This window comes from Coturnix japonica, chromosome 21 (assembly GCF_001577835.2).
Source record: "Coturnix japonica isolate 7356 chromosome 21, Coturnix japonica 2.1, whole genome shotgun sequence".
In the NCBI taxonomy this organism is placed as follows: Eukaryota; Metazoa; Chordata; class Aves; order Galliformes; family Phasianidae; genus Coturnix; species Coturnix japonica.
In genome coordinates, this window is record NC_029536.1 from 1,157,309 (window position 1) to 1,182,849 (window position 25,541).

Sequence of the window (25,541 nt, forward strand, 5' to 3'; positions counted from 1 at the left end):
GGCAACGCCTGCCCGCTGCCCGCCCCATCCGACACATCTCGCCGTCCTACCTCGCCTTGGAGCCACGCTGCCAGGTACTGCTGGGGGGCAGAGGGTGGGTGAGACCCCCGGGACTCGTGAGGATCCCTGCCCTGCTCTCGGCCTCATCCTTCTGCCCACTCATGGTGCGGACTGTTAACTTTTGTTGTGTGTTTCTTCCCATGGCTTTGCTCCCCAGTAGTCCAGCTCATCACAGGGTTTTGACTCGTGTCTGTCCATAGGGAAGCTGCGTGCCCCAAGTGCAGATAAATTGAGCTCAGCAGCCCCTCATGCTGATTTCTGTTTTACAGGCTGTTGTAGGTGCTCAAGTGACGCTCCTTGGTGCAGATACAGGTGCTGGCAATGTCACCGCAGGGGCTCGCCGTGCTGCTGTGCAGAGAAGGGGACCAGCACCTCGCCCAGCAGGAGCTGCCCACAGCCACAGCTTTCTACGTGGCTGCCTTCAGCTGCAGTGCCCCCACAGCCCTACAGAAAGTGAACTCGTTGGAGAACGGGCTCTGGGAGAGAGTGATTGCCACCCTGGAGATGTGGTGCAGGGGTAAGAGCCAGATTCCCAAGATCCAGAGCAGGAACGTGGCCATTGCGTCGCTCAGAGTGGAAATAGCCGCTGTCTTTCTCTCCACCCTAAGTCCTGACAACGTGCTGTCCTCAATATATAAACTGGAGGCCCTGCTCAGGAGGGGATGCTCAGAGGAGGTGGTGAGCAAATGCAACGTTCTGCTCAAGGCTCACCCAGAATATTCAGTAGAACTGCTGCTGCTGAGGGCGTTGGCATGGGTGCTGTCAGGGACGCAGATAAGGAAGGGAGTTGCAGACTACATCCAAGTGTTTGTGAGGCATCAGGCTGAGGCGGTGGCCTATGTGTGTACCAGGCAAAAAGAACACCTGCCACAGATCATCCAGGCCTTCTCTAATTTTCTCTCAACGTATCAGAAAGAAAGCCCAGATGGCAGTTCCTTGGACCACTGGCTGGGTAATTGCTACGCCTTCTTGTCTGCAGTGGCACCAGGTGACGTCTGGGTTTGCAGAGCGCAGGCAGCTTACCTCTTCAAGAAAAGCAAATTTGAGGAGTGCGTGGCAGTTTGTAGCAAGGCCTTGAAGGGACTGTCAGTAGATAACAGCCTCAGAGATGAGAAAATGCTGGGTCTGCTCTTGGAACGGGCTGCTGCTTATTTCTTCTTGGGTGGCCGGATGCAGGAAATGATGCAGGATTTAGCAGAAGCCTTTGCAGCAACTCCTGACCTGGCAATGAAGCACTTTGAAGAGCTTTTCTCACCACCTGACACTGAGAGGATAGAAGAACAGGCTAGAACTGTCCTGGAAGTGAAGTTTGCAGCATACAGGGAGGCTGTGCGTGCTCGGACCGAACTCAGAAGCAATCGTTGTAGTGAACTGCTCCCTTCTGTAATCCAAACAGTCCTTTTCCTCCTGCGTATCTCCCCGGGGTCCAAACGTGAGCTCAGTGTCCGGCTGGCTGACTGCCATCTCCTGCATGGACACATCGGAGCTGCCTTGGAAATCTGTGACCAGCTCCTGGCAGCAGAGCAGAAAACTTATCACAATACTCTCCTGGCACTGCGAGGATTCTGTGCCCTCCATTCTCATGATCATCAACAAGCCCTGCAGGACTTTCAAAAGGTCATTGAGCACGATTCCCCACATCCTAACAGCTGTATTAAAGCCTTATGTGGGCGTGGGCTTATCCGGATTTCTGGTGGCAGCCATTACTTGACAGCCCTGGATTACATCACAGCTTGCCAGTTAAAGCTAGAAGAAACCATCTTCACCATCAAGGCCTATGTGCCATGGAACCAAAGAGGATTGCTGCTAAAGGTTCTGCAGGAAGAGGGACAGAAGATGCTCCAGAAGAAGAGGTACCAGGAGGCAGTTCAGCCTGCGGACAGAAAAACAAACACAGCTGAGCTTGGGTAGCAAGGAGTGTATTTTGTATACATTACCCAGCCAGTTCTCAGGGCTATAACTGAAGCTCACTCAGTATTGCTCTGGTAGATCAGGACATAAACACAAGCCCTCACAGACATGGGTCACTGCTCCAGGACCCCATTAACACTGTTCTTTTGAGTCCATGCAAATTTTAACACATTGTTCTTCAATGGAAACAACACTTTTTTTCCCCCCGCTGTCATTGTTATGTTTTCTTTTCCCATTGTGGTGTCAGGTATGAATCGCGTGTTGTTAACCTTTCTTTAGATCCACAGCTGCATAGGAACATGCTTTCATAAAGGACAGTTATGATAGAATTAAGTGACAGAGATTTCTGTGGCGCTAGATATGGTCAAATGTATCATCCATTTGATAATGGCCTGTATCTCAGCTTCCAGATGAGATGGAGGTGTTCTGTTATTGTTAGTAGCATTTTACCTGAAAGTTGTCTTTTTCCTTTCTTTTTTTCTTTCGTTTCCCTTCAGGGATGCCCTCGGTGTTTACCAGCTGGCTTCTCTCTTGATGGAACTGGACCCTTCTGATGAAGCATCACGGATCCTTTGTGCCGATGCTCTGTACCAGATGGGCTGGGTAGAAGAAGCTCACAAGCTGCTCTCATTAGCACTCTCCAGAAATCCACAGAGATCTCCCATCCTGGCTCGACTCGCACTTCTGCAATTAAAGAAAGGTTTCATGTATGATGGCAATCAGGTAGGGAGCACCTAAGAGAACAAGGAACTGATCAATGATGTTATGGTGAATGTAGCTAGCAAGTTGTGCTTGAAACCATGGATGAGATTCCCACAGGTTGTTTCTCCAGTCAAGGATCACTAAGTTGAACTACCAGGTCTCACCATCAGAGGGAACTATTGCATCTTTTAAAATCCCATATAAACTTTCAGCCACAACATCCTCAGGTTTTGTTGCCACTGATTCCTGTGAAAAAAATACACTAAATAAAATAGAACATGCTGCCTTTGAATAAACTATGAATGACTGACATGACTTTACTAGAGCCAGTAAGTAGCCCTTGGAAGCTGGATTCCTATCTGCAGCTTTTGGCTGCAACTTCTACATGGAATATGTCACCAAAAATTTCTCTTTAAGATGTTTCTGTTCCACCTGCTTGTCAGATGTGTCTGCTGCATCAGGATAATTTTGCTTTTGTCTTTCTGGCTTCTCTAGCTCAGATTTCAATGCTGAGTACCTGCTAAGCACACTTACTTTCCTGCAGGAAGCATCTTTTGATTCTTTTCCTTAAGAAATGTAGTAAAAACTGCTCGGTGATTTTCAATGCAGTGAATGGAGGCAAAGACATTATAAGTCAGGCAGGACTCCTTTCCAGGAGCAATCATCCTATGGTTCAGCTGTATTTATAACAAGTTAAGGGGCAGACTGAAAGAGCTGATTCTGCTCAAAGTAACCAAGGCAAGATTAGTGTATCCACTAAAATGACTGCCACAGCTACAGAGGTGATAAGAGGTGATTATTTTTTCCCCACCATGCTTTTACTCTATGGCCAGCTGAGGGGTCAGGTAGAAGAGATTCACAGTCTTTGGGTGGACCATGGTTGGCACAGCGGTAAAACATGAGAAGCATTGGGAAAGAGCACACCTCATTTACCTTTCCATGCCAATCTCTCCTATCTTTTTCTCTCACGTTGTTAAGCTGCTAAAGAAAGTGATCAGAATTGGGGATACCTCCTGCCTCCTGCCAATCATGGACATTTTCAAGGATGAAGACAGGAAGCTGATGCAAACTCACTGCCGTTCCAAAGCGCTGAGCATCCTGAAGAACAAACAGGAAGATGCTGACATAAAAGAGGCCATTGCCTATCTTTCTTTTGCCATCATTGCTTCAGGTAAGATTATAAAGATATAATCTTGCATGGATCGTTATCCTGGCTTTTCCTCAAGAGAGACATTAGGCTAATATGGAAATGCTTCTGGCACATCCCAAGCAATACCATATTTGTATGGAAATCTGCCTTTCACCCAGAGAAAATGTTATGACAGTAGCACTGAGAAGAAGAGAGAGTGGTTTATGAAAATGGAAAACTGTTAATTGCTTGGATATGGTTCCATTTCACAGCCCTTACATTCCAGCTTATCAACCCCCCACCTGCTAGAACAGATGCTTGTTAAGAAATAGACATTGTCTTTATGGGAGCCAATTGATAGGGCTCCAGACTGATAATAACTTTTGGTACAGAAGTTTTGGAGCATATCAGGAGGGAGAAAAAGCCTCATTACTGTAAATTAATTGCTAGGGGCCTGTCTGCAGGCTCGTCTCTGCAGGCAGCTGTGCAAGATGCTGCAATGCCCGATGAAAAAATATTTGCAGTGGCACTGATAATTTATCATCCAGTATTGGGATGACACAGTTATTGATTGCAACTCTAGGCAAATTAAGATCCTGATCAAAACTGCCTTGAAAGGAAGGGGTGTATGGATGGGGGAAGGATTTATGCTCTGCACACAGTGGATGAATGGACCATAATCTTCACTGTTGACTGTGTTTTTTATTTGGGCAGCATGTATTTTAAAGCAAAGAAATTTAGTACCACAAATTCCAGTGCATATTAAGTGTGGCAGTCAATTAGACAGTCCCATCTGGGTTGCTGTCTTAGCCAAACCAACTTGTACTTTCCACAACATGGAAATCTACCACCTCGTTTTCACTTAGCCAGTTTGAAGCCCTTTGGTGGAGCTCAGTCATCTGCACACAGTGGGATTTTACTGTGCCCTGTTTATATCAGTCGACTTGAGATCTTTAAAGTAAGCATGACTGCATTTCTCTCTTCCAGGTGGCTATGCTGAAGATTGCCTCCTCATCAGGGCTCAATGTTATGGGCACCTCGGTCAGAAGAAAACTGCTATTTTTGATTTTAATGCTGTCTTAAAGGAGGACCCTGGCAATGTGCATGCTCTCAGTGGGCGAGGATTAATTTACCTTGCTCTAAAGCAGCAAAAGGTATCTCTATTAATTTGCTGGTGAATTTTCTGGTAGTGTAACATTAGCATAAGACACCCAGGCTTTGCCATGGACTCATTGAAAGGAAGAGTTTCTCGAAGTATTTGCTCAGTAATGGCTCTGGTTTGGGCTATTTGTGTAAACAGTCCACTTGACATAACTGAGTTGCTTTCCCAGATCTAGAGAGAAGGAGACTGAATCTCAGTCGTACCATATTCACCATCACTACAATACGTTGATCTGCAATGCTGCCAACTCTGTCCTGTATCTGAGCTCACATTTTTATGTCATGGTGTTGTGTTAGATGAGATGCAGCATCTCGAGCTGATGTGACTGGGTTGAACTACACACTCCAAATTTTAGGTTGGCAGCCGTTCTGTGAAGCGTGAGATAATTTGTGACCATTAAGGTTCATCACAGCCAAGTGCGAACCAATGGGCAAAACTCATCTTTGCATAAAATGGTCTAAAAAGCACATTTACATTGCTCACTGCTGCAGGGAAAGTCTGAGACAGTGTTGTCACTGTGTAAAACGATGAATTTTCATTGCTGCTTGGAACTGTCTGGCTGCAAAAACAGCTGCTGTCTGGACTTCAGCACCATCATCAATCTTCATTCCCCAGGCACAAGCTGGATGTAAAGTCTGGAGGATGCAACGATGCCAGATCTGATTCTCATTGCCAGAGTGGAACAATTAACAGTTCTGTTCTTAGAACTTGTGCACCAAGTATCATTGATGTATCTGTATTCACCCAGAGACAGAGGGAAATGGAGGGAGAGAAATGTGCCCTCCCTTATCCAATCAATGCACACCTTTGAAGGGTATCTTGAAAGTGAATGCTCTTTTTGAATCTTTGATAAAGTTTTGATAAATAAATTATCATTATCAATTGTCCGTTAAGTATAATACAGGCCACCTTAAAAGTCCTCTGTACAATGCTAACACTGGCCGTTTGCCTGCCAGTTTGCTTTTGGGGATAGCAGAAATTTGCAGTAATGAACAGGTTTTACTGGTTCTTTTGCATGCTTAGTCATTTGTTAAAAATGGAAGGCGTTTGATTCTTTGGTTTATAGACTGAATCTGACAGTTCTAATTAGATGCCATTTCAGTTTCAGGGAAGAAAAAATTTAAAAGACCATAAAACTATCCTTAAAAGTTCTCTTCAGTTGATCATAACTGTTCAGGCAATATTTTTCTAATGAACAGAGGGAAAGAGATTAAAAAAGATTAGATCCAGCCTAGGAGAAGAATAAACTCCTTACTGTGAATTCAGTTTCTCTCTCCTTCTATCTGGTGAGAGGAAGCTTGCACTCTTGTTGAGATCTATAAGACAGGAAGAATCTCTCCTGGCTGGAATTCCACTTCATGTCTTGGAATCAGTCATTCAAAGCTTTGTGTTCTTCTACCAGCATTGCAAGTAGAAAAGTCACAGTATAGGAATAAGAAAGAGTTTCTAAGGGTGTGCAGGTAAGAACTGGAAATGTTAGAAAACAATACATGTCAATATGTAGGCATTGATACCACTCCATTTTTGGTCTCATTTCTGCATAGGAGGCAGTGCAAGATTTGACCTTGGCGCTGAAGGCAGAGGCAGGAATGGTCATCCCAGCAATCCTCTCTTTAAAGCACGAAGCCCAAGAGCTGGTCGCTCAGTGGCTCCTTCAGCACAGCAGGACTGTGTTAGCTGAGCTCATTGCTACCAAAGACTTTTCAAAGGAAGAAAGAACCCTCCGAGACCTTCTTGTGATTGCAGGAGCATTAATAAAAATTCGCAAGGAAGGACAGTACCACATCTTCTATACGGATGTTTTGATTGCAAATGGTAAGTACCAATTCTTTTACCCAGCTAATCATAGAAGTGAACAAATGATTAGTAAATTCATAGAAAGTAAATGTTACATAGCAAAAATACAAAATGTCTGTCATCGTTTTCAAGAGAAGCTTGCGGAAGCTTTGGGGGAGGATATGCAGTAATTAATACCCTTAGGTATGAGCTGTGGACAGCCTGCTTTAGTAAGATTTGTTGCTTTCTCCACATGGAGTGAGTTATATAGCTTGTACTGGTGTTTACCTACAGGAAGGTATGAAGAGGCCCTTGTTCACCTCCAGGAGGTGTTTGGCCATTCCCTCGCTGATGAACTTGCTAGTGCAAGACTGGCTGTGTTGCAGCTGAAGAAGAGGAACGTGCCAGCGGCAGCTCAATCATTCAGCATCCTGGCTAAGAAAGATGAAAGGGAGCTGGAGTTTCTCCTGAACTTTGTTGATGCTAAACAACAGCAGCATCTCTCCCAGGTACAATCCTTTTTTGATGTATTTGAGGGGAAAATAAATGGGAAGAAAAATCAGGCTGTGGAGATGTTCATTGTGTTGTCTTCAAAGGAAGCATTGAGGAAGACATCATCATCAGAAGAATGGGAAATAAAGTGGGTTCTTCCTCCATCCTCACTCCAGCCAATCTGAGATTAGAGAGTTTGGATTCCATTTCTTTCATTGCTTCAGTCTCTAATAATTCATCACTACCACTTCTTTCCATGTGGGGAATTTACTGTTGGTCTCTCTAGCATACAACCTGTTTGTTCCCACTGTTAAAATGCAGGGGATGTGAGGAGGAGCTAGAGATTTAAAGAGATCTTTGCTACTATTATACTCTGAGTGAGTTGTATGGTGCTCAGAGCTGGCTTCTGGGGAAAGGGAATTCATGTTTTGTTCATTTTCCTTCTAAAATGAAACGCAAGGTTCTGATTCAATCACATATAATGCTTCAAACCTTGTTATTCTTTCATGCAATCTTTAGGATTTTACATGTACTCACGTTTTTCTAAAATGACTACTCTTTGAGGTTGGAAAGATTTGGTATTGGTTTTCTTAGCTACAGCTGTTTAACATAACAGTAACAAATTGTTCCAGCCCCCCTGAGTATGTATTTTACACTGGTTTTTTTTAAGTTTCTCTCCCAAATTGCATTCAGCCCTGAGAAAGCATCTCCGATAACAAGACAGGACAAGGTCGGATTGATGGTGAGGAGCTTTAACATTCACTCATGCATCTGCAATTCTGATTACCCAGAAGCTCTGTGTTCTGAGAATCAGTTTGCTTCCTTTTATTCAATTTGTAGATTGAGTGTGCCCTGGTGAGAAGCTATATTGTTATGTTTTCTCCCAGGTTATAAAACAAACAACATGCTGATATACTAAATGCATCTAGAGAGGAGTGCTTTGTATGTATTTTAGCAAAACAGCAGGAGGATATAAGTAAACAAGTATTAATTTACCAGTCCCTGGATATAGCCCATTACAGAGAAAAGAGCTCCTGTCTCCTGAATAATGTAGAAAGTTCAGTCTTCTGGGGAAGAGTTTGGAGATTTTAGAGCCAATTTACAATCTTTCACTACATAAAGTTGATAAAGGTACAATCAATGTGTCTATGAAGACCCTAAGGAGGAATCTACAAATGAAGATAAGTTTTACAGCTAAATTTCCCTTGCTACCACATCACTCTTACTGTATAGAAGTCTCACAGCTGAGTCCATCCGTGCTGCTTTCTGAACCAGTGCAGGAGGGATTGCTGTGCTACCAATATGAAATAAATGAATTCTTGTAGTTTCAACTGATGGCACAGATTAGTGAGTCCTTTACAAGGGGAGAGGCACTTTATTTCTGCCTCTTTCTTTCAGTAATGGAACGAAGGATGGAACAGAACCCCTTACTGGTGCTTATTTATCACGAAAGATTTCTCTGCCCCCTTTTGAGGATGGAGATGGCTGGGTTGATTTCAAGATTGGAACTCAGTGCCTGTGGTGGAAGGAGACTGAAATGAGGAGTTCAGGGGTTTACCCAGTGTGCCATAGTCTGTCTCTAGTGGAGCGTTGCTCGGGGATTAAAGGTATTCCAGAAATAAATCACCGTTATCCTGGAGTCTGCTCTGGAAAGCTAGAAATAACTCAACGTGAGCTGCACAGGAAAGGGTGGAGCAAGGAAAGCTTCTTGATGTACTATTTTTTTTTTTTTTCATGAAAAACAAAGTAATAACATTCTTTCATTATTTATAGTGCAAGGGGTCCCATGCTAAGGAATCTGTAAACAACTGGAGAAGCCACAAGGGAATAGGAATCTGAAAGGTTTGTTAGACTGCAAAAGGTCAGAGGAAGGGAGTTTGCTTGCTGCTGGTGTAGCTTCAGCCCTTCAGTTTCCTATGTCAGAAGTTACATGTGTGGCTGATGGCCAGCTCCTTGCCCAGGGATGTCCTGAACTCCTACAGCATTTTCCATCATTTTGTAGCAAAACTGAGTTATTCCTAAACTGTTTGTGATGGCTGGATGATTTCCCATCACTGTTTTCAGACGTGGTTCTCAGATTTGATCTGCAATATTGATCTATTTCATCCAGAACCTCTTTTCCTAACCAGCATTAAACATCAAGCAGTTCAGTCTAAGCAGCCAAACATAGAGCCAAGGCACACAGACTGGAAGAAGACCTGCGCCATGTCTTGTGTAGCTTTTAGAGACTGCTCAAGCATCGCTGCTGAAGCAGTGGCTGAGCTAACTGAGTTTTCAGTAGCTACAAGCGTCCCAAATGTGTGACATCCCATGGAATCAGGCTGATGAAAACATTTATCCTGTGCTTTGTATCTCAGCTTGTTTGGCTCAGTCTTCTGTACGACCTAAGCTGCTGGTAGCAGCCTTGTTTATAACTTAAATACTCACTCTGCTGCAGCATGTTAAAAGCTTTGTTTATTACCAATAAGGAGAGATAATGAGACATCCATTTGAGGCAAATAGGTCTAATGGAGTTTTCTTTATTGACCTTTATAAGACTAAAAATTATGTGGCTCTCAGCCTTCTCTATTTTCATGTTGTTTTTCTCTTAAGATAAGGGCAGATAGTTCACTAATGGAGATCAGCACAGCCACCAGTTGGTTTGTTTCCCGTAGCTTTGGGATACTTAACAGAAGAAACCAATCTTCACTAATTAACTCATGCAAATGTCTGTGGTGCTAACACAATCAACCAGAACACACCATTTCCCACAGTCACCTGTTAGAAAAGATGGCAGCAATGTGCTCTCATAAACAGAATGCTCTGTAGTTTCAGTTAGATCCAACCTGTTTTCAGTTCACATAGCGGTTTTTAAGGACGTAAACAACTTCAGAATAAATGTTCAGAGCAAGTTTATCATCACATGCAGAAACAAGGGATCTGGTTCAGTAACCCTTGAGATAACAGCAAGTGCCCATGGGCTGATTGGTTTTTATATCTGCCAATTGTACATTCTCCAACTAAATGCAATTTCAACAGCTGAAAACATTTATTTGGTTACCGTATGTGTGGCCAGGCTGGACTAGTTAATTTACTTCCTCACTGCTGCCCTTCTAATATCAACTAACTTTATGTCCATAGGTAGCAGCCCAAGAAGGAAATGTTCTGATTAAAGGGCATCACTATAAGAAGGCTGTTGGTTTCTTTACCCTGGCTATCTTGACAAGCAAAGATAACCCAAGATACCTCCGACAGAGGGCTGCTTGCTTTATGCACCTGAAAAAATATGACAAAGCTTTAAAAGATATGGAGAAAGTGATCGAGAAGCATGGCTGTAACAGTCTGAGAACACGAGTTCAAGACCACTGCTCAAAGGGACACCTGCTATTGTCAGTGTCAGAGGAAGAAGCTGCAGTCAAACAGTACATTGAAGCACTGCAATTGGATGAATCCACGGCATTGTGCAGCATCATGAATGGCTCTGGTAGTGAAAGCGTAGCAAAAACTTTTCATAAGATTGCACAGTGTAATTTTGAAATGCAGCATTATGAAGAGGCCTGGAAAATCACAGATTATGGCCTTAAAATTGATCAAAATAATCCTGACCTTAAGAAGCTGAAAACAAGACTCAAGCGAGAGGCATCCGGCTGTAGCATCCATTAACGTATCTGTGGGGATCTTCCAGTGACTGATTGTTTTCTTGTTTGCTTGTGAAGCTGCAAGAATAAGGGAAGGACAAGATGCTCGTTGACCACCGTATGCATTGGACCACAGCACTGAATGTAGCACAGCAAGACCAGAAGTAAATAATATCAGGAGAAACAAAACTGACCAACAGAGCTAATAAGAATGAGGCAAACGGCATTAATCAATATCCTTTACAATCATTGTGGAAGAAAGTAAGCTCCCCTTTGTGAGGGATATCTGGCTAAACTGAATAATTAATTGCATACTACATTGGTTGCAACCACAGCGAAGGAAAATATTCAGATTGCTTGCAGTTCATGAAATAACAACGTATTTCCTTGCTATTTGTTTGATTAGCTTTAATGCACACTGTTCAGCTTAATAGTTTTATCTCGTGGGCCAAAAAGGTCACTCGAAAGTAACATCTGTAATGTGTTCATGAGTTTGTGAAGCATCCTGTGTTACACCACCCAGCTACCCCACTCCTGAATGGAGGGAAGTGCCATTTTGTGATGGAACTGCAATAATCAGCAGCAATATAACGGAGTGGGGCGGTACAAACGCAAAGCAGAGAGTTCTGTCCTGGGCAACATAAGTAAAATGAAGGATGAGATCCAACAGAGATGAAACATCCGACCTAGTGATGAATGCTCTGATTTCTGAAGGACAGAGGCAGCTATACTACAGGTAAGAATGGGTTTCTTTCTCTTTCAAAGTCTAGAAAAGTTACTCTGATTCTAATCCCGCTGACACTGATGAGCACTTCTTGCTCCTAATTGGCATCAAAATGCTATAGGAAAGTTTCTTTCTAAGCTTGAAATCCAAAAGAGCAGACAGCAGTGGACCACTGGATTAACAGCCTCTGCTGAGAGCAGTTCCAACTTTCTGAATTTTCATATGTAATTCACAGTGACTCAGATACTCTTATTAATCCAAGTCTTTACATTATGTATAAATGGGATACTTGGTTTTCTTCCTTTTTGCCCCTGGAGCATTTTTTCTTTAAAGACAGTGGCCAAATTCACCCCTGAAGGATTGCTATAGAGTTACATGGAGGAAAAAATGGTTTTCAGCCTGAATAGCCTAAAACTGCTATTTCTTCAAGAACCAGGAAGGCAACTCACTTCTTATCTGTTAGTCATGGTCTAGATTAATGGCTGCTTCTCTCTGCAGATCCAAACTGTTCTCATCAGCATTTTTATTTGTTTCTTTTATCTTCTTTGTACTCTTTCTGTGCACATTAAAGTACTGTGATCAAAGTCCTTATCTCTGTCTGTGCCTGAGCTTCTGATTTGTTCTTTATTTCTCCATTGTGGGCTTGCTCTTCCAACTAATTTCTTGGAATATCAAATAGATCTTTCTGATTAGTCACAGTGAGAGGGGTTTGATTAGCAGCGTCATTGCATTATGCATGCCTAGCACAATTTCACACTCAACACAACCCATTCTGACACTCATTTCCTGGTCTCCTGGGGAGCAGGCAGGATTAAAGGTGACCTATTTCTTTCAGTTACTGCCCAGGCCTTGCACCTAATGGCCAAAAGCGTGCCATGCCCACATGTTCACATATCTCCACCACTCTATTGTTATGCTTTGCCAGAAGACATTATCTTTCAAAAAAAAAAATAACACAGCACAGTTTTAGGGAAGGAGTCCTTCCTGACAGTGCCCAGCATTTCTTATTATCCAGCCACCATTTCTGGCTTTTGATATAACTCTGAGGCTAATTGTGATTCTTCACTCTGTGCTAATGAGTCCATGAAGACCACCTGAGATGTCTTAATAGCATCACTGCTCTTGAATGTGGCTCTAGCCAGACTGCTGCTCTGTTAAACAAGCTATCACAGCAGCCATCAGAGGCATTGCTCTTGCTAGGGAGCTAGGTTTGTCTGCCTTCCTTTTAGGCTGTTTCCCCTGCCAGCAATAGCTATGCACCAGAAATCCATCAGTATTTATCAGCAAACATCTCCCTCCCACCCCAGGCTGGTAAGTCTCGTTTTTATCTATTGCCTTTACCCATATCAGGGCCTGGGACCACTCAGCTGAATCACAACTATTTCATTACATACACGCTGTTTTCTAACAGGATATTGTTTCCAATTCCAGACTGAAGAAATGGGACAGAAGAAGCCATCCAGTGATCACTCCTGTGTGATTCTTTAAAGTTAAGCTGGAATTTTTCAAGATCATGGAACTGTTTCCAACTGCTTTGAGATCTGTCACTCTTTTCTATGCGTGCAGCTATAAAGAAATTCCCTTGTAACATCTGCTTCTTGAATGTCTCCTGTGCAGCACGTTTCAGGACACCATTACGGTATGCTGGTAATGAACAATGAAAGCTTTGAAAACATGACTGTGCTTCTACACAAATGATGGTTTGTCAGTCATGGCTTTATAAAGTATTCCACATTTTTAATAGAGATATAAGAAGAATATCAGGTGTGAGAATATTTGTCACACCATTATGCAAGTTTCCTAACTGTGTGCTGCAGTCCAGCAGGCAAGGAACAGCTTAGAAATAATGGAAGATGGGTTGCTGTTAGATATTCAGATGGCAGCTTTTCTCAGAGCTCAGGCAGAACTGAACAAAACTTTTCTGACTTTATTTTTTTCTTTGAACTCGTATTATCCTCATTGTTTTTGTGATGTGCTCCCAGGCACTAGGAGAACCTAAAACCACCAGTGATGGATCACATGCATCCTTGAGGCTGACACGCTGCCTGGGAACTCATCTTCCTGACTTGCAGTGTAATCCGCTGAGCTTCCCATATTTACAGCGTGGTGGAAATGTGGCTCTGGCTCACAGCCACACAAACCCACTAACTTTAATGAGTTCCTGTGTTTATAAGTAAGGACAGTCCACTTGACTCGCAGAGGCAGATGTTCCACTTTAATGACAGCTAATCTAAAAGCCATTCCTTTTACTATCATTTTTCTGCGGAAGATTAACTGTGTTATCGTTGTACTGCTTCTGCTTCGAGCAATTTCCAATTTGCCAAGCTCTGAGGACTCACTGTCATCATTAATTTAATGGCTTACATGGAATTATCCCTGGCATTGTAATGCTGCCTGCCTTTGGTGTCTCAGCTATTTCAGTCATATGTCAGCTCAACCAGTGTATGTCAGAACCTGTTGTTTCCATCAACTTGTTTCTTAATGACCCCTTCAGGAATGTGACTCCTTACTTAGAAGGCACTAACTTGCCAAGCTAGCAGTGAGTCTAAGTGTCTCACCATTCAACCCAATCATTTTCATATCTATACGTTCGCTGCGTTGAGAGAATGAACTGCCATAAGAATTTCCCCACAGATTAGAAAGGAAATTAAGAACAGTATCTGATAACAAGTTTACATGTTTTGTTCCTGAACTGCCTCGCAGTAAATGACAAAATTTAGCACTAAAGCCACAGGGGGAGTTGGAGTGAGCAGGATGCAGGACGATAAGGAATCCACTGCATTCCTGCTCTGCATTTTGTTGCCCCTCAGTTGTACTTCCATCTCCCAGTCAGCGCTGTGTATTGTGTATTCCTGCTCCAACGCAGGGAGCACACCAGGCAGTGTCACACAGCACAGTGTGCAGGGCCCTGAACTCACAAGGGAGCCACGTCTTCAGCTCCAGATCAGTAGTGGATGAAATGAGAAACAGACTGATTATTATCTTCCGTTTAAAATGACCGTTTTATGGAGCATCTTGATTGCTTAGAAACCCCAGATGTCATATTATAAGACATTCAGAGCCTGGTAATACACTCAGTATATTCTCTAAAAATCACGTTAAAATACTACAGTATTGGGAACATCTGCCTGCTGGTACCAGTGGAGTTCCTTTAATACAGTTTGAACAACAGAAACATTTATACTTCACCATTTGCTTTCCTTTGCAACCTGACCAACAGTATTTTTGCAGTGCCATTTCTTCTCATGCATCCTGGGCAATAAAACCTACTTACTGAAGAAAACAGGTAATTAGCCATCTATATAAATTACCCTCTGTCTACATCATTAATGTGTTTGGATGTTTTAATTGATTGCATTCTCAACTGTTTTGGATAGCTAAAATGCCAGCTAATGTGATCCAATTAAGCTTCCTAATAAACCTGACTGATGAACTGCAATATAATTACACAGTAAGTAGAGATGTAGAAGGAAATGCCATAGAACTGACAGTTTATAATAGACTGCATCATTTTGGGAAGACTCAAACCACTTTCCAGCAAGGAAACTTTGACCTGACTCTTAACTTTTAATGGGCTGTATCAAGACCTGATTCCACACATCTTTTAAGCACGTACTCAAGTCTGTTCCCACCTACAAAATGTTTTTGTTTGTTCTTAAGCTGGTTGTGTTGCTGTTATTTTTACTGTATTACACACAACCAGCAATACACGTACGACTTCACTAGTGATGGCTCTGACCTTACAAACACTGAACCATTCACATTTCCAGAGATCCTCACACCAGAAATATGATGTATGCTTCCATCGGTGCCCCGGAGGCAACACATCTAAAGAAGGCACAGCATCTTTATGACAGCTCTAAAGGTCTTATTTTAGGCTCAGAGATTATAGATTTAATAGATTAATTGGTGTGAAATTCTTTGCTCTCTATTTTGCCAGATGTCAGACAAGACACAATGGCTCCTGTGGCATCAGCAGCGATTAATCCAACCTTGACTTTGATTCTTTATGTGACTGTCCCATCTGTAAAATGGGGATAATACTTATTTTCGGATATTTGTCTATATCTCTTAATTCTGGGTACAAAATACTTTGAAGATGTAACGATTTATCAAAAAGCACCTTGCAGTTTGTCTCTTACAGATGGTGTTCAGATTCACATGACTGATTGCACACACTAATATCTTCCTTCATTTAAAAGATGCACATGATACACATTAGTGAACGTTACTGCTGATGTTTCTATCCATCCTGTATCTGGAAATAATTTCAACTAAAGTAATTTTAAATCATTGTGTTTGCAATCCATCTTCCCATGGAGCAAAACAAAGCATCTCCCTTAATTCGTGCACATAGAGCTATAGAAGGTTGTGTCACTGAAACATAACTGCAATATTCAGCCCTGGAAAAGCAGACGTTGCCTTGCAGAATGCCTTCCTGCCTTCCTGACACAGATGCTTCAAAACCTCTTGGGAAAGAATAGAAGCATGTAAAATTAAACTGAGAACTTTCCTAAGAATTAATTACTGTAACAGGAGAGACTTTTCTAAGTGCTAACAAGCTAGAAAATCGTGTTATTCCATTAAGGATAGCAGTGGTACTGTTTGCTGCACCATCTGCTTTCCAGTGTAGATCAAGTGATTTTTAATATGGTGCAAAGAGTTAATTCTCCCTGATAAGTCTGCAGTCAGACCCGTGTGTAAGGAATGTACAAGGAAGAGAGGGAGGTGTAGGCACAGTACTGGGCAAACCAATTCCTCAGGAGAAGCCCTGGTAGGGTATCAGTGCTGGTAATGAGAATAAGCATTTGTTTCTGACTGCTGGAAAATGTGAACGTCTGATTCTGTTGCAGAAAGCACAAGGAGCTTCTGGAGCTGAAAAATATTCCCCGCAACACAAAGGTAAGACAACTTCTCCTTTTTACCAGCTGCTCTGTGCAGTGAGCATGCATTCAGAAATGCACTGCAGAAACCATTCCTTTATATCTAATAGCATAGCACTGCTGTCTGATAATATTTGATGGTGTTCAAAACGTCTTGTCTGTAGAGAGAGGATGAGGGAGAGTTTTGAAAGAGAATCTAAACTTTGAGGATTTACTGATTCTGATCTGTTTTGCATGTGCATCTACTGGGAGGTTATTTACACTACACACACCTGGTTATCCATCCAGCTAGGAGAAAATATCAGTCATTAATATATATACATAGCTATATATATATCCTGCTATTTAACAGATGATGGAGTTGTGCTGTCTTTCAAAGACAGTCTCATCATTCTGAACACAATGAGTTATCCCCTGCAGTCTGCATCCCTGCTTCTCTAAACCCGAGGACAGTGGTTGTCCTGGAGCCATGCACTGTGCTCAGTCACTGGGGACTGGGCTGCAGTTGGTTTTTTCATGTCAGACTGCACATTTTCTGCAAGCTTGGAGCACTGCCAGGCAGTCTCATGCCTTCCCATTGACTTGGTTGTACCTGCCCTGAAAAACCACTGTGTACGTACCTAAGACACTTGAAGTATATGCTGTGTTTGCCAAAACAGTGCAAATTTGAGTCTTGAGGTGGCAAAAACAGCTTTTCCCAATAGAAAATGATATCATTAATCAGGCACCTCCTTCATTCTCTCCAATAACTGCAAACTTCTGGATGACTGCTTTGGGTGGTGCACTGCTATTGCTTACCCAGCTGCAGGCTTACAGCAGAAAAAGATTTAACAAAATGATTTAGAATAGGACCTGACAGAACATGGAAATCTTATTAATCCATTTCCTCCATTTTTTTACATTCCCTACCCCAGAACAGGCTCTGCACCACCTAAACCATTTGTCACTGATTCCTGCTTGAGGAGTGATAATGGAAACATTTTCTTTACAAATAACAAGTCATTCATTTCAGAGCTAAGCTGCACGAGTAATAGGAATACAAAGCGTGTGTCATTGCTGACTTTCCAAGCTGAAGTTCTGGAAGTGCAACACACAAAGTTCCTTCTATTTCCTATTGGAAACAGTACACCTTTTCCTCAGCTGTACAAGGAAGTGAAACCATTACAGATACACGCAAAAAATGCTGGATATAGTTCCCATCTCCTCCCAAAAGAAAACTAAAAACCAGCTGTGGTATTTGTGTTATGACCAGGACAAGGTGTATTGAGGGAATCCGCAAATTATCTGGAGACATAAGAGATCTATTTCCTTGGTGCTTAGGCATGACCTCAGTTAAATCACTTTAGGCCTTGTTTGAATCATTGAATCATTACAGGTGTTGCTTTGTAATTTTTCTGTCCTTTGGCTATATGGGAGGGCAAGGGTCCACACCTCAAAATCCCTCATGGCATTGTGAGATACCGCGTTAATCACAATCCACAGAAAGCAGTAGGCACAATGGTCATGGGTTCTTGGCATCTTGATTCTCCATCTGCCAAATGGGAAAAATCATGTTCTTTGGTGACTTACAGCCTCATTACAAAAGTATCTGCATTAAATCTGGTGAGGCACTTGTCTACTGCAGTATGTAGACCTTCCTCAGAGCCAGCTGCATTGCATGGCAACAATAAAACTGTACAGCCAGAAAGAAGGTTCACAGACATAGCAGGTTCTTTTGCTAGACGCCCTAAAAAGAGAAATAATAGATCATCTGGCACGAAAATTAAATAACTGTTCTTCTAAGCAACCTTCACTTGTGTGACTACCTTTCACATACAGACAGGCCGGGTCTGCAAGGGTTTGTTCAGATCATTGAGTTCCTGGATTCCTCTTCAGATGGAGGGATGAGAAGAGCTGACAGATGCCTAACTTAACTCTGAAGGAAGGGCAGATTAACACTGACTAGTAGAGGAGGCTCAAACTCCTGGCAGAAGAAACCGGCGTTCATTGTGTCCTGCCCCATTCAGGGAAACACGTCTGTGCTCATATTCTTGGAACACTCTGTTTGCACATCCCAGTAAACAGCACTGCCACAAAGAAGCCCCTGCTCTGCCCCCAGTGCTTCCCTGTGGCCACACTCAGAGCTGAGAGTGCTGGTGAAGTTCTCAGCTTGAGAAGTACCAGCCTTACAGTCTACAGTTAACTCTGGCAGTAAGTTACAGTAGCTCCATGCACAAAACAGGAGACAAATAGAACAAACTGTTCTCCCTCCATACCAAAGTCAGCTCTAGAAAATAACTGCATGAAGGGAAGGGAGATGACATACCCATCCTTCTACTGTCTTACCCAACTGTTAGCTTTTAGATTTTCAAGGGGAAGCACAAAGGAGTTCTGCACATTGCCCACACCTATGTAGAAATCAGCGTGCTTCCACTCCGTGTATTACACTGAAAGCTGCCAGCACTCTCAGGGCCAGGAGGTTACGGTAGGTTTCAACCTCTGACTCCTCATCACTCCTCCTGTGAGCACAGCAGCCAAGTAACCTGGTGGCACATTGCAGGAAAGCTGGAGGGAACTCAGCAGCAGCGGTGCAGCGTGCAGGCTGTGAGCACAGAGCCCTCAGCCTGCCTGCATGATGCAACCCCTCCTCCCCCTGCTGCTCAGGAGCGTCGGCTTGAAGCTGGGAACTGCACACGGCTGAGCTCAGAACTTTGGGAATGGCTCTAAGAAGACCGAGGAGCTGGGAGTCAGGAGCTCCAGCATGCCTGGGAGCTGATACGTGCTGCAGGAGCCTTCTCCTTTCCAAACCCTCCATCTCTGCTAAGGACAGGGCAGACACAGCTCAAAGACACTCGCATCTGGAAGGATCTCTATTTGGATTCTGCTGCTGCTAACAGAGCCACTCACATCCACAGAGGAAAAGAGGAAAATTATTGGAAACGGTGAGATACTTTTCAAAGCGAGGAGTGGAAGGAGGCAGATTTTCCCCTCCTTCCCCTTTTGGGAGAAAGGAGTTGCCCAACTGCTAGTCATGAGACTTTCTCACACTTCCCAAAGCAGGCTCCTGGAGCGATGACACGGCACCACTGAGTCTGGGTGGCGTAGCCCAGCGCAGCCCCAGCAGCACGCCCTGACTGCAGGCAACCTGGTAGGCACGGAGAATGGAGAATGAGGTTGGCAAATCTGTGGACAATCAAATGGACAAATACATGTAATAATTTGGAAGTTTTCTTTACCTATCTTTGCTTTTATTCTGCTTCCTTTTACTCCCCGATTTGTCATGCATTCACCCCGTACTGATTTAGCTGCGCAGCTAATTCTCTCTTACCGTCCCCTCCATAATTTAGAGTTACAATAATGGGGAAATCAGAAAGTCAGATGGATATTGTGGAAAAATCAACAAAATCTGGGAAGAAATCGTGGCGCTTCGTGGCCATTGGGCTGGCTGTCCTGCTGCTCCTCATGACTTGCTCTGCAGTCGCCCTGGTAATCCTGTATGCCAGCAGCAGAGGTAAGTAACCTGTGAATAATTTTCCTTTTTCCCCTGCAAACAATGGTAAAGTCTTTTCTGCAGAGCCAAATGAAAGCAATAATACAGAGAGAAGGTGAGCTCACCTCTCTGAGGGACTTTGCTATATTCGAAGCTCACTGAGAGGGGATTCTGGCATTTATTTCGTTATATGAAGTAAGATCTAAGTGATTTTGTGCATTTTGTCGAGTTTATCATCTGACAAAGGTCGAAAAATGCTGCACTGTTTCAGAGGGGAAAACTGCCTCTGTGTGTGTGTGCTTTTACATTTCCATATTTTATAGTACAATATGAAAGTGTAAAATAAGTGTCAGTGCTGGAGGGGGGAGAGACTTCTTTAATACTGCATCGAGCAATTTGAGCTCCAGGTGAAATGTGCTTCAGTGACTTCTATGAGAATGACTTGCCAGCAACCTGACAACGAGGCACATTCGATGTGCTCTGCCTGAGTGCATTAATTGCAGAGCAGGGATACTCCCCGTTTTGGGGGAGTAATAATTCAGGAAAAAAGCCTTTCTTATTGTTTACTTCTTCACTGCCAGCAATTGAGTGCTATCAGCATTTGTTCCAATGCTGGATGAAATCCCTGAGCGTTTGGTATTCATAACACTCAGCAGTAAGTTGTTCATTTTTATTCTGCTTAAGAGAGGAGGAAAAACTCCCATAAGCTAAGTCCTACAGCAGGCATTTCTGTATCAGTACACTGAGCTATGAAGAATTTTTGTTGCTTGGATGCATAAAATATATGAGAAACCTGCTGTACTCATTGCTTCTTGGGTTTGGGAAAATCAAAACTCGGCATTATTAATATTTGTCCAAATCTTGGTCTCACATCCAGAGCAATGAGAAGAGTCTGTGCTGCATACAAAGCCAGTGTGTGCACACACAGAAAGCTTGTTTGTGGAAAAAGAATTCCAATATATAAATATTTTTCAGGCCTGTATCAGCAATTAAGCTTTCATTTGAAATGTTTCCCAGATTCAGTCATTCCTGAGGAGAACGTGAGTGCAGAATGATAGCAGAGCTGAAGTGCTGCTTGGCCTGTTTGCTATTTAGTTCGTGGAACATTAAGAGTTTGTTCTTCTTTTATCTACATACCAAGATAAAACAAATGAACAAAAAAGAGAATGAGCAAAGCTCAAGCAGCAGCAGTTCCACAGATCTAGGAGCTCTGTGGGGATTTTTGATCCTTTCATACTCATAAATCCTTGCCTAACTAAGCTAGAAAAAGTTTAGTAAGAACAGCAGAGTAATATTTGGGTGAGCAAAGATTGGGATGCAGACAAGTGAAGTCGTTCGTTTTTGAATCTGACTACAGCATGTTCTCAATTACATCTTTCCATCACCACCCACACACCCATCTTGGCAGCCTTTTCACAGCTCTCTGCTATGTTCCACAAATATTTACCAACCTCCAAATCTCATCACTTGTAGCAGTTACAGTTTGAAGAACATTTCAACACATATTGTAGCTGTCAAGTCATAATCAGTGACTTCTCTGAACAGATATGAGTTGCAAACAATTTGCATTCTCAATTGCCAGTCCTGACCACTCAAGTCATCCATTTAATTGATACGTTATTCACCTTCTGGCTCCCAGGTTTGTAGGTTTCGCTCAGGTAAGATTTGTAGCTATTCATTTACTTCACAGAATGATTGCTCAGGTCTGGTTATCTATAAAGAAGCTTCAGTAAGACTGTGATAAGCAACCTGCTTTCTTAAAGAAGTCATCACTCGGAAGATGAACTCGGAAGATGATACTCAGCCAGACTGGAAGTGAGGAACGCCTTCCATCTGACAAGTGTTCATGGGCTGAAAGATGCATTTTACATTTGTTACCAGTTCTTTGAGGTTCAAGAAGTGCAGCATGCAAAGCCTCAGTCAACAAATACCTCACGAGGTAAAACAGGACAGTGCTGGTCATCTCTCATACACAGTCAGGCCGGTTTGGTTCTTTGTCAGGAAAATGAAAGACATACAAAAGAGCCACTTTCAGAAGTAAATTGAGAGCCCCTCACCAGCCATTTCTGATCATCTCTTTTTATGGCAGAGTTTCAGAGCACTGAGTATACAACCAAGGTTTCAGAACAGGTTTGGCTTCCCTGCTTATGCATCTCGGTTACATTTTCACAATCACAAGTGCTTTTTGAATGAGGGGTTAGAATCTTGTTGAAAGCAGCTGGATTCCAGAAACTAAAGTTAAACACCGTGAGGTTATAATAGAGGGAGAAAAACAGGCTTCATCTGAGTCCTGTCCCACCCTGAGAAATGGTGGAAGAAATACAGCATGCTCAGTGCACTTGTCACCCTTACCAGTATTACTACTTAAGGAATATTTCAGTATAGCTTTGAATTAAAAAGGAGAAAACTGATATCAAAGAGTGATACTGGAATGCTGCTGGAATGGGGATACAGGCTCATTTCACATAATAGTGGCACATATTTATTTCTTGTTTGGGTTTTTTCCCCCTCTTTTAGAAGCTACTGCAAAACATTTCTACCATGGAGACAATGAGCAGGTGTGTTAAAACTCACTGCTGAGAATGCTGCTGTTCTTCTTGCACAGAAATGTTCCACGTGTATCCACAGATAAGAGATGTCTGATATCTTTTACTGACACTGAGGTTGAACTGTTGGTGGATGACATTGATAGTGACTTCCAACTAATTCTGTCTGTTCTCTTACTCCTTTCTTACAGGCACTCAGTATGGAACCAATTCAGGCAATATATGCACCACTCCTGGTTGTGTTACAGCAGGTAATGATTCTTATAATGATTATTGTAGAAGTGATGCTTTACAAGTGGTCTGCCCAATCTGAATAAACAAGGCAGGCTTTAAGACTATTTAAGTGTTAAAGGAATAAAACTACTTCTGCCAAAGGCAGTAATTACAGCTGTCCTCAAACACAGCTCCGGGTGCAAACACTGGGACAAAAAAAAAACACCAAAACTGCTGTTATTTCTCCATTATTCATTTTCATGGTAAGGAAGTAGTACAGGAAGATTTCCATTATGGTCAATGGTTCTCCAGCCTAAGCCACAATTGTATGAATTGACCAACACAGTCTATACCTATAAAGTATCACAGAAATCTCCTTAGAATTAATTCTGCCAAGAAGAATGGATTATACACACAGGGCTATTCATTTCAAGCATTTACTGGTATAACTCCATCATATGCAATTAAGAGAGGTAAGACCACAACAGGAATGTTCAGTTACCCCCTGGAAACACTGACTTTATAGGCAGGTGCCTCAGCTCATGCTTGTCTTATCCACATTCAGCAGCTTGGTACCTTCTTTCCAGGCGTGTTGGTGGCAGTCTCTGGTAGTCCCAGAGATTACTGTGTAGTTTATGGAACTCAACTCTCTAATTTTGATATGTAGCTGCTAGAATAATTCAGAATATGGACACAACAGCTGATCCTTGCAAGGATTTCTACCAGTATGCCTGTGGGGGCTGGCTGAACCGGCATGTTATCCCAGAAACTAGCTCCAGATACAGCATTTTTGACATCCTGAGAGACGAGCTGGAGATCATCCTAAAAGGTAGGAATGAGGCTTCTCTATCCTTGGTTACACACTTGTGTTTAGTTTCAGCTCTCACTATGGATTGTACATGACAAAGTGTTGATCGTGATTGTGATATTTTTATCTCCAGTCCTTTAATCTCTCCATCTTTTACTACATCCATTTTGTCGTAACATCCTGTTCCCACTAAAAATTGGCCACAGGTGATTTGGTACTAACTTCAAAGGGAGATGGACAAGCTGCATGTATGTCCTTCCTGACACTTTGTTCTTTTCATAGCTCCTTTAAAGAGCACTCCAGTTTAACAGTAATTGAAGCCTAAGGTAACAAGTATTTTTCACAGACCTGAATTCTCAGTGATTTCTATGAAAAGATCAAAGATCTGCAGGGCAAAAATCTCACGGCAATGGTTCTTTCCCCAGGTGTGCTGGAGACTTCAGATCAAGGGGACAGAGCAGCATTTCAGAAAGCTAAGATACTTTACAAGTCATGCATGAATGAGAGTGAGTCCCTACTTGTTTTGTTCCTTTGTTCACTACCAAATGTACAACCTGAACAAAGGTCCAGATAATATCCAAGTAATCTCTGTAGCCTTGTCTGAAACATCATTCTTCAGCTACATGGGCACAAATGCCGTGGTGTATGGCATGGATGCTGCTTACCATCCTCTAACATGCAAAGCCTTTCCTTCTGAATGCAAAACTGCAATTCATTTCATTCTTTCCAAAGCCATTCAATCAAACTAAAGCAGGAGACTGATGATTTCATGGTCTCTCTTGTTTTTTACAATGATAGATTCAGTTCTAGATTTAAGCTATAAGGAATATTATCTATTTTCTTCTTCTTCCATTCTTCCTCCCCTTACCTCCCAGTTTCCCAAAACAAAACAGTATTTGTTTCTCCTCTCTCAGGTCTTATAGAGCAGCGAGATTCATTGCCTCTGCTAGAGGTCTTAACAGTGGTTGGAGATTGGCCAGTGGCTTCTGCAGACTGGAACAATACCAAAGGTAATACTGTGCCTGAAAGAGGCAGAATAATTTACTGCACTGAGGTGACAGCTGACCTGGATAGCCTGGCTTTTCCTTCTGAAGCAAAGATTGAAATGTAGGATGCAGCACATACGTATATGTCCTATTCACATCGATACATTAATAAATAATGTATGTTTTTCCTTTTATCTCCAAGAACCAAGCTGGAGCATGGAAGAGAAACTCTCCATAATGAACTCCAGATTTAACAAACGTGTCCTCATTGACATGTTTGTATGGAATGATGACCGGGATTCCAGCAGACACATCATCTATGTAAGAAAAATATTGCAAGGAATTATTTATGTGCATTAGAATTATAACATGTTCTTATTTCCCCTACATATGGATCAGCTTTCTATGAAGTTAGTGGGTATACACAACTGGCAAAATTTATGTAAGGGTTCAAGTGTCAGATACATCTCAAAGTCATTTTGGGAAGCTTTCCACAGTAGCATAATTTGCTTTTTCAGCTAAAGCAATGGACCTTTGCTGATTTACAACATTAAGGGTTGAAAATGCTTGTGACTTGCAAAATGATTGTGAGGTTTGCTATATAGCAGGATACCATATTTCAGAAGTTGGTATGTATACATTTCAGAGCCTGTTCGTGCATGAAGTGTAGCCCACAAGTCAAGCAGCTTCTTTTCTAAGTTGCTTGAATTTATTTTTCTGTCTCGGTGACAACTTAAAGACCTTTTCAATAACCCATGCTAAGTATCCATCCTGTCATCACCTAGATATTCAGAGACAGAGGTTGTACCTTCCATCTCACCTCAGTTTCCAGAGAGCTGAAGTTCTTGAATGTCTGTTGATAGCTCATTGTTGGCCATTCCAACACTGGATGGCATGTGCAGCATCTCAAGGATGTTGCCTTTCAAGGACAACTTTGGACAGCACCAGATCCTGTTCATCACTAACTAAAGAAATGTGTATCATCTCCTTCAGATTGACCAACCTAGTTTAGGAATGCCATCCAGAGATTACTACTTTAATGGGGGCAACTACCGAAGGGTAA

At 42.5% G+C, this 25,541-nt stretch overlaps 2 protein-coding genes across 7 annotated transcripts in view; both read left to right on the forward strand.

Moving 5' to 3' along the window:
- On the forward strand, positions 1–19,180 carry TTC34 (tetratricopeptide repeat domain 34). 4 transcript variants are annotated; one of them, XM_032448742.1, is made up of 11 exons: positions 1–74; positions 330–1,913; positions 2,469–2,694; positions 3,652–3,844; positions 4,790–4,956; positions 6,509–6,779; positions 7,035–7,249; positions 10,353–11,585; positions 13,005–13,212; positions 16,427–16,475; positions 19,100–19,180. In XM_032448742.1, exons 2-8 carry the CDS (start codon positions 382–384, stop codon positions 10,872–10,874), a joined length of 3,126 nt encoding a protein of 1,041 aa, XP_032304633.1. In that variant the 5' UTR covers positions 1–74; positions 330–381; the 3' UTR covers positions 10,875–11,585; positions 13,005–13,212; positions 16,427–16,475; positions 19,100–19,180. The 4 variants fall into 4 exon arrangements, with proteins under 4 accessions (XP_032304633.1, XP_032304632.1, XP_015737609.1 ...); XM_032448741.1 differs by lacking the exon at positions 19,100–19,180 and adding an exon at positions 18,275–18,970; XM_032448743.1 differs by lacking the exon at positions 19,100–19,180 and adding an exon at positions 18,275–18,970 and having other exon boundaries at positions 14–1,913.
- The window catches only part of MMEL1 (membrane metalloendopeptidase like 1), a 19,818-nt gene continuing 13,405 nt past the window's right edge, over positions 19,129–25,541 (forward strand). The window contains exons 1-9 of one of the 3 annotated variants that reach the window (XM_032448745.1): positions 19,129–19,377; positions 19,493–19,583; positions 19,783–19,946; positions 22,663–22,722; positions 23,352–23,513; positions 23,918–23,998; positions 24,407–24,502; positions 24,681–24,799; positions 25,472–25,537. In XM_032448745.1, the coding sequence (XP_032304636.1) occupies positions 19,793–19,946; positions 22,663–22,722; positions 23,352–23,513; positions 23,918–23,998; positions 24,407–24,502; positions 24,681–24,799; positions 25,472–25,537 (738 nt within the window). In that variant the 5' untranslated portion in view covers positions 19,129–19,377; positions 19,493–19,583; positions 19,783–19,792. Of the gene's footprint in view, positions 19,378–19,492; positions 19,647–19,782; positions 19,947–22,662; positions 22,723–23,351; positions 23,514–23,917; positions 23,999–24,406; positions 24,503–24,680; positions 24,800–25,471; positions 25,538–25,541 lie in introns of all 3 variants that reach the window. The other 2 variants (XM_032448744.1, XM_032448746.1) reach the window with 2 other exon arrangements.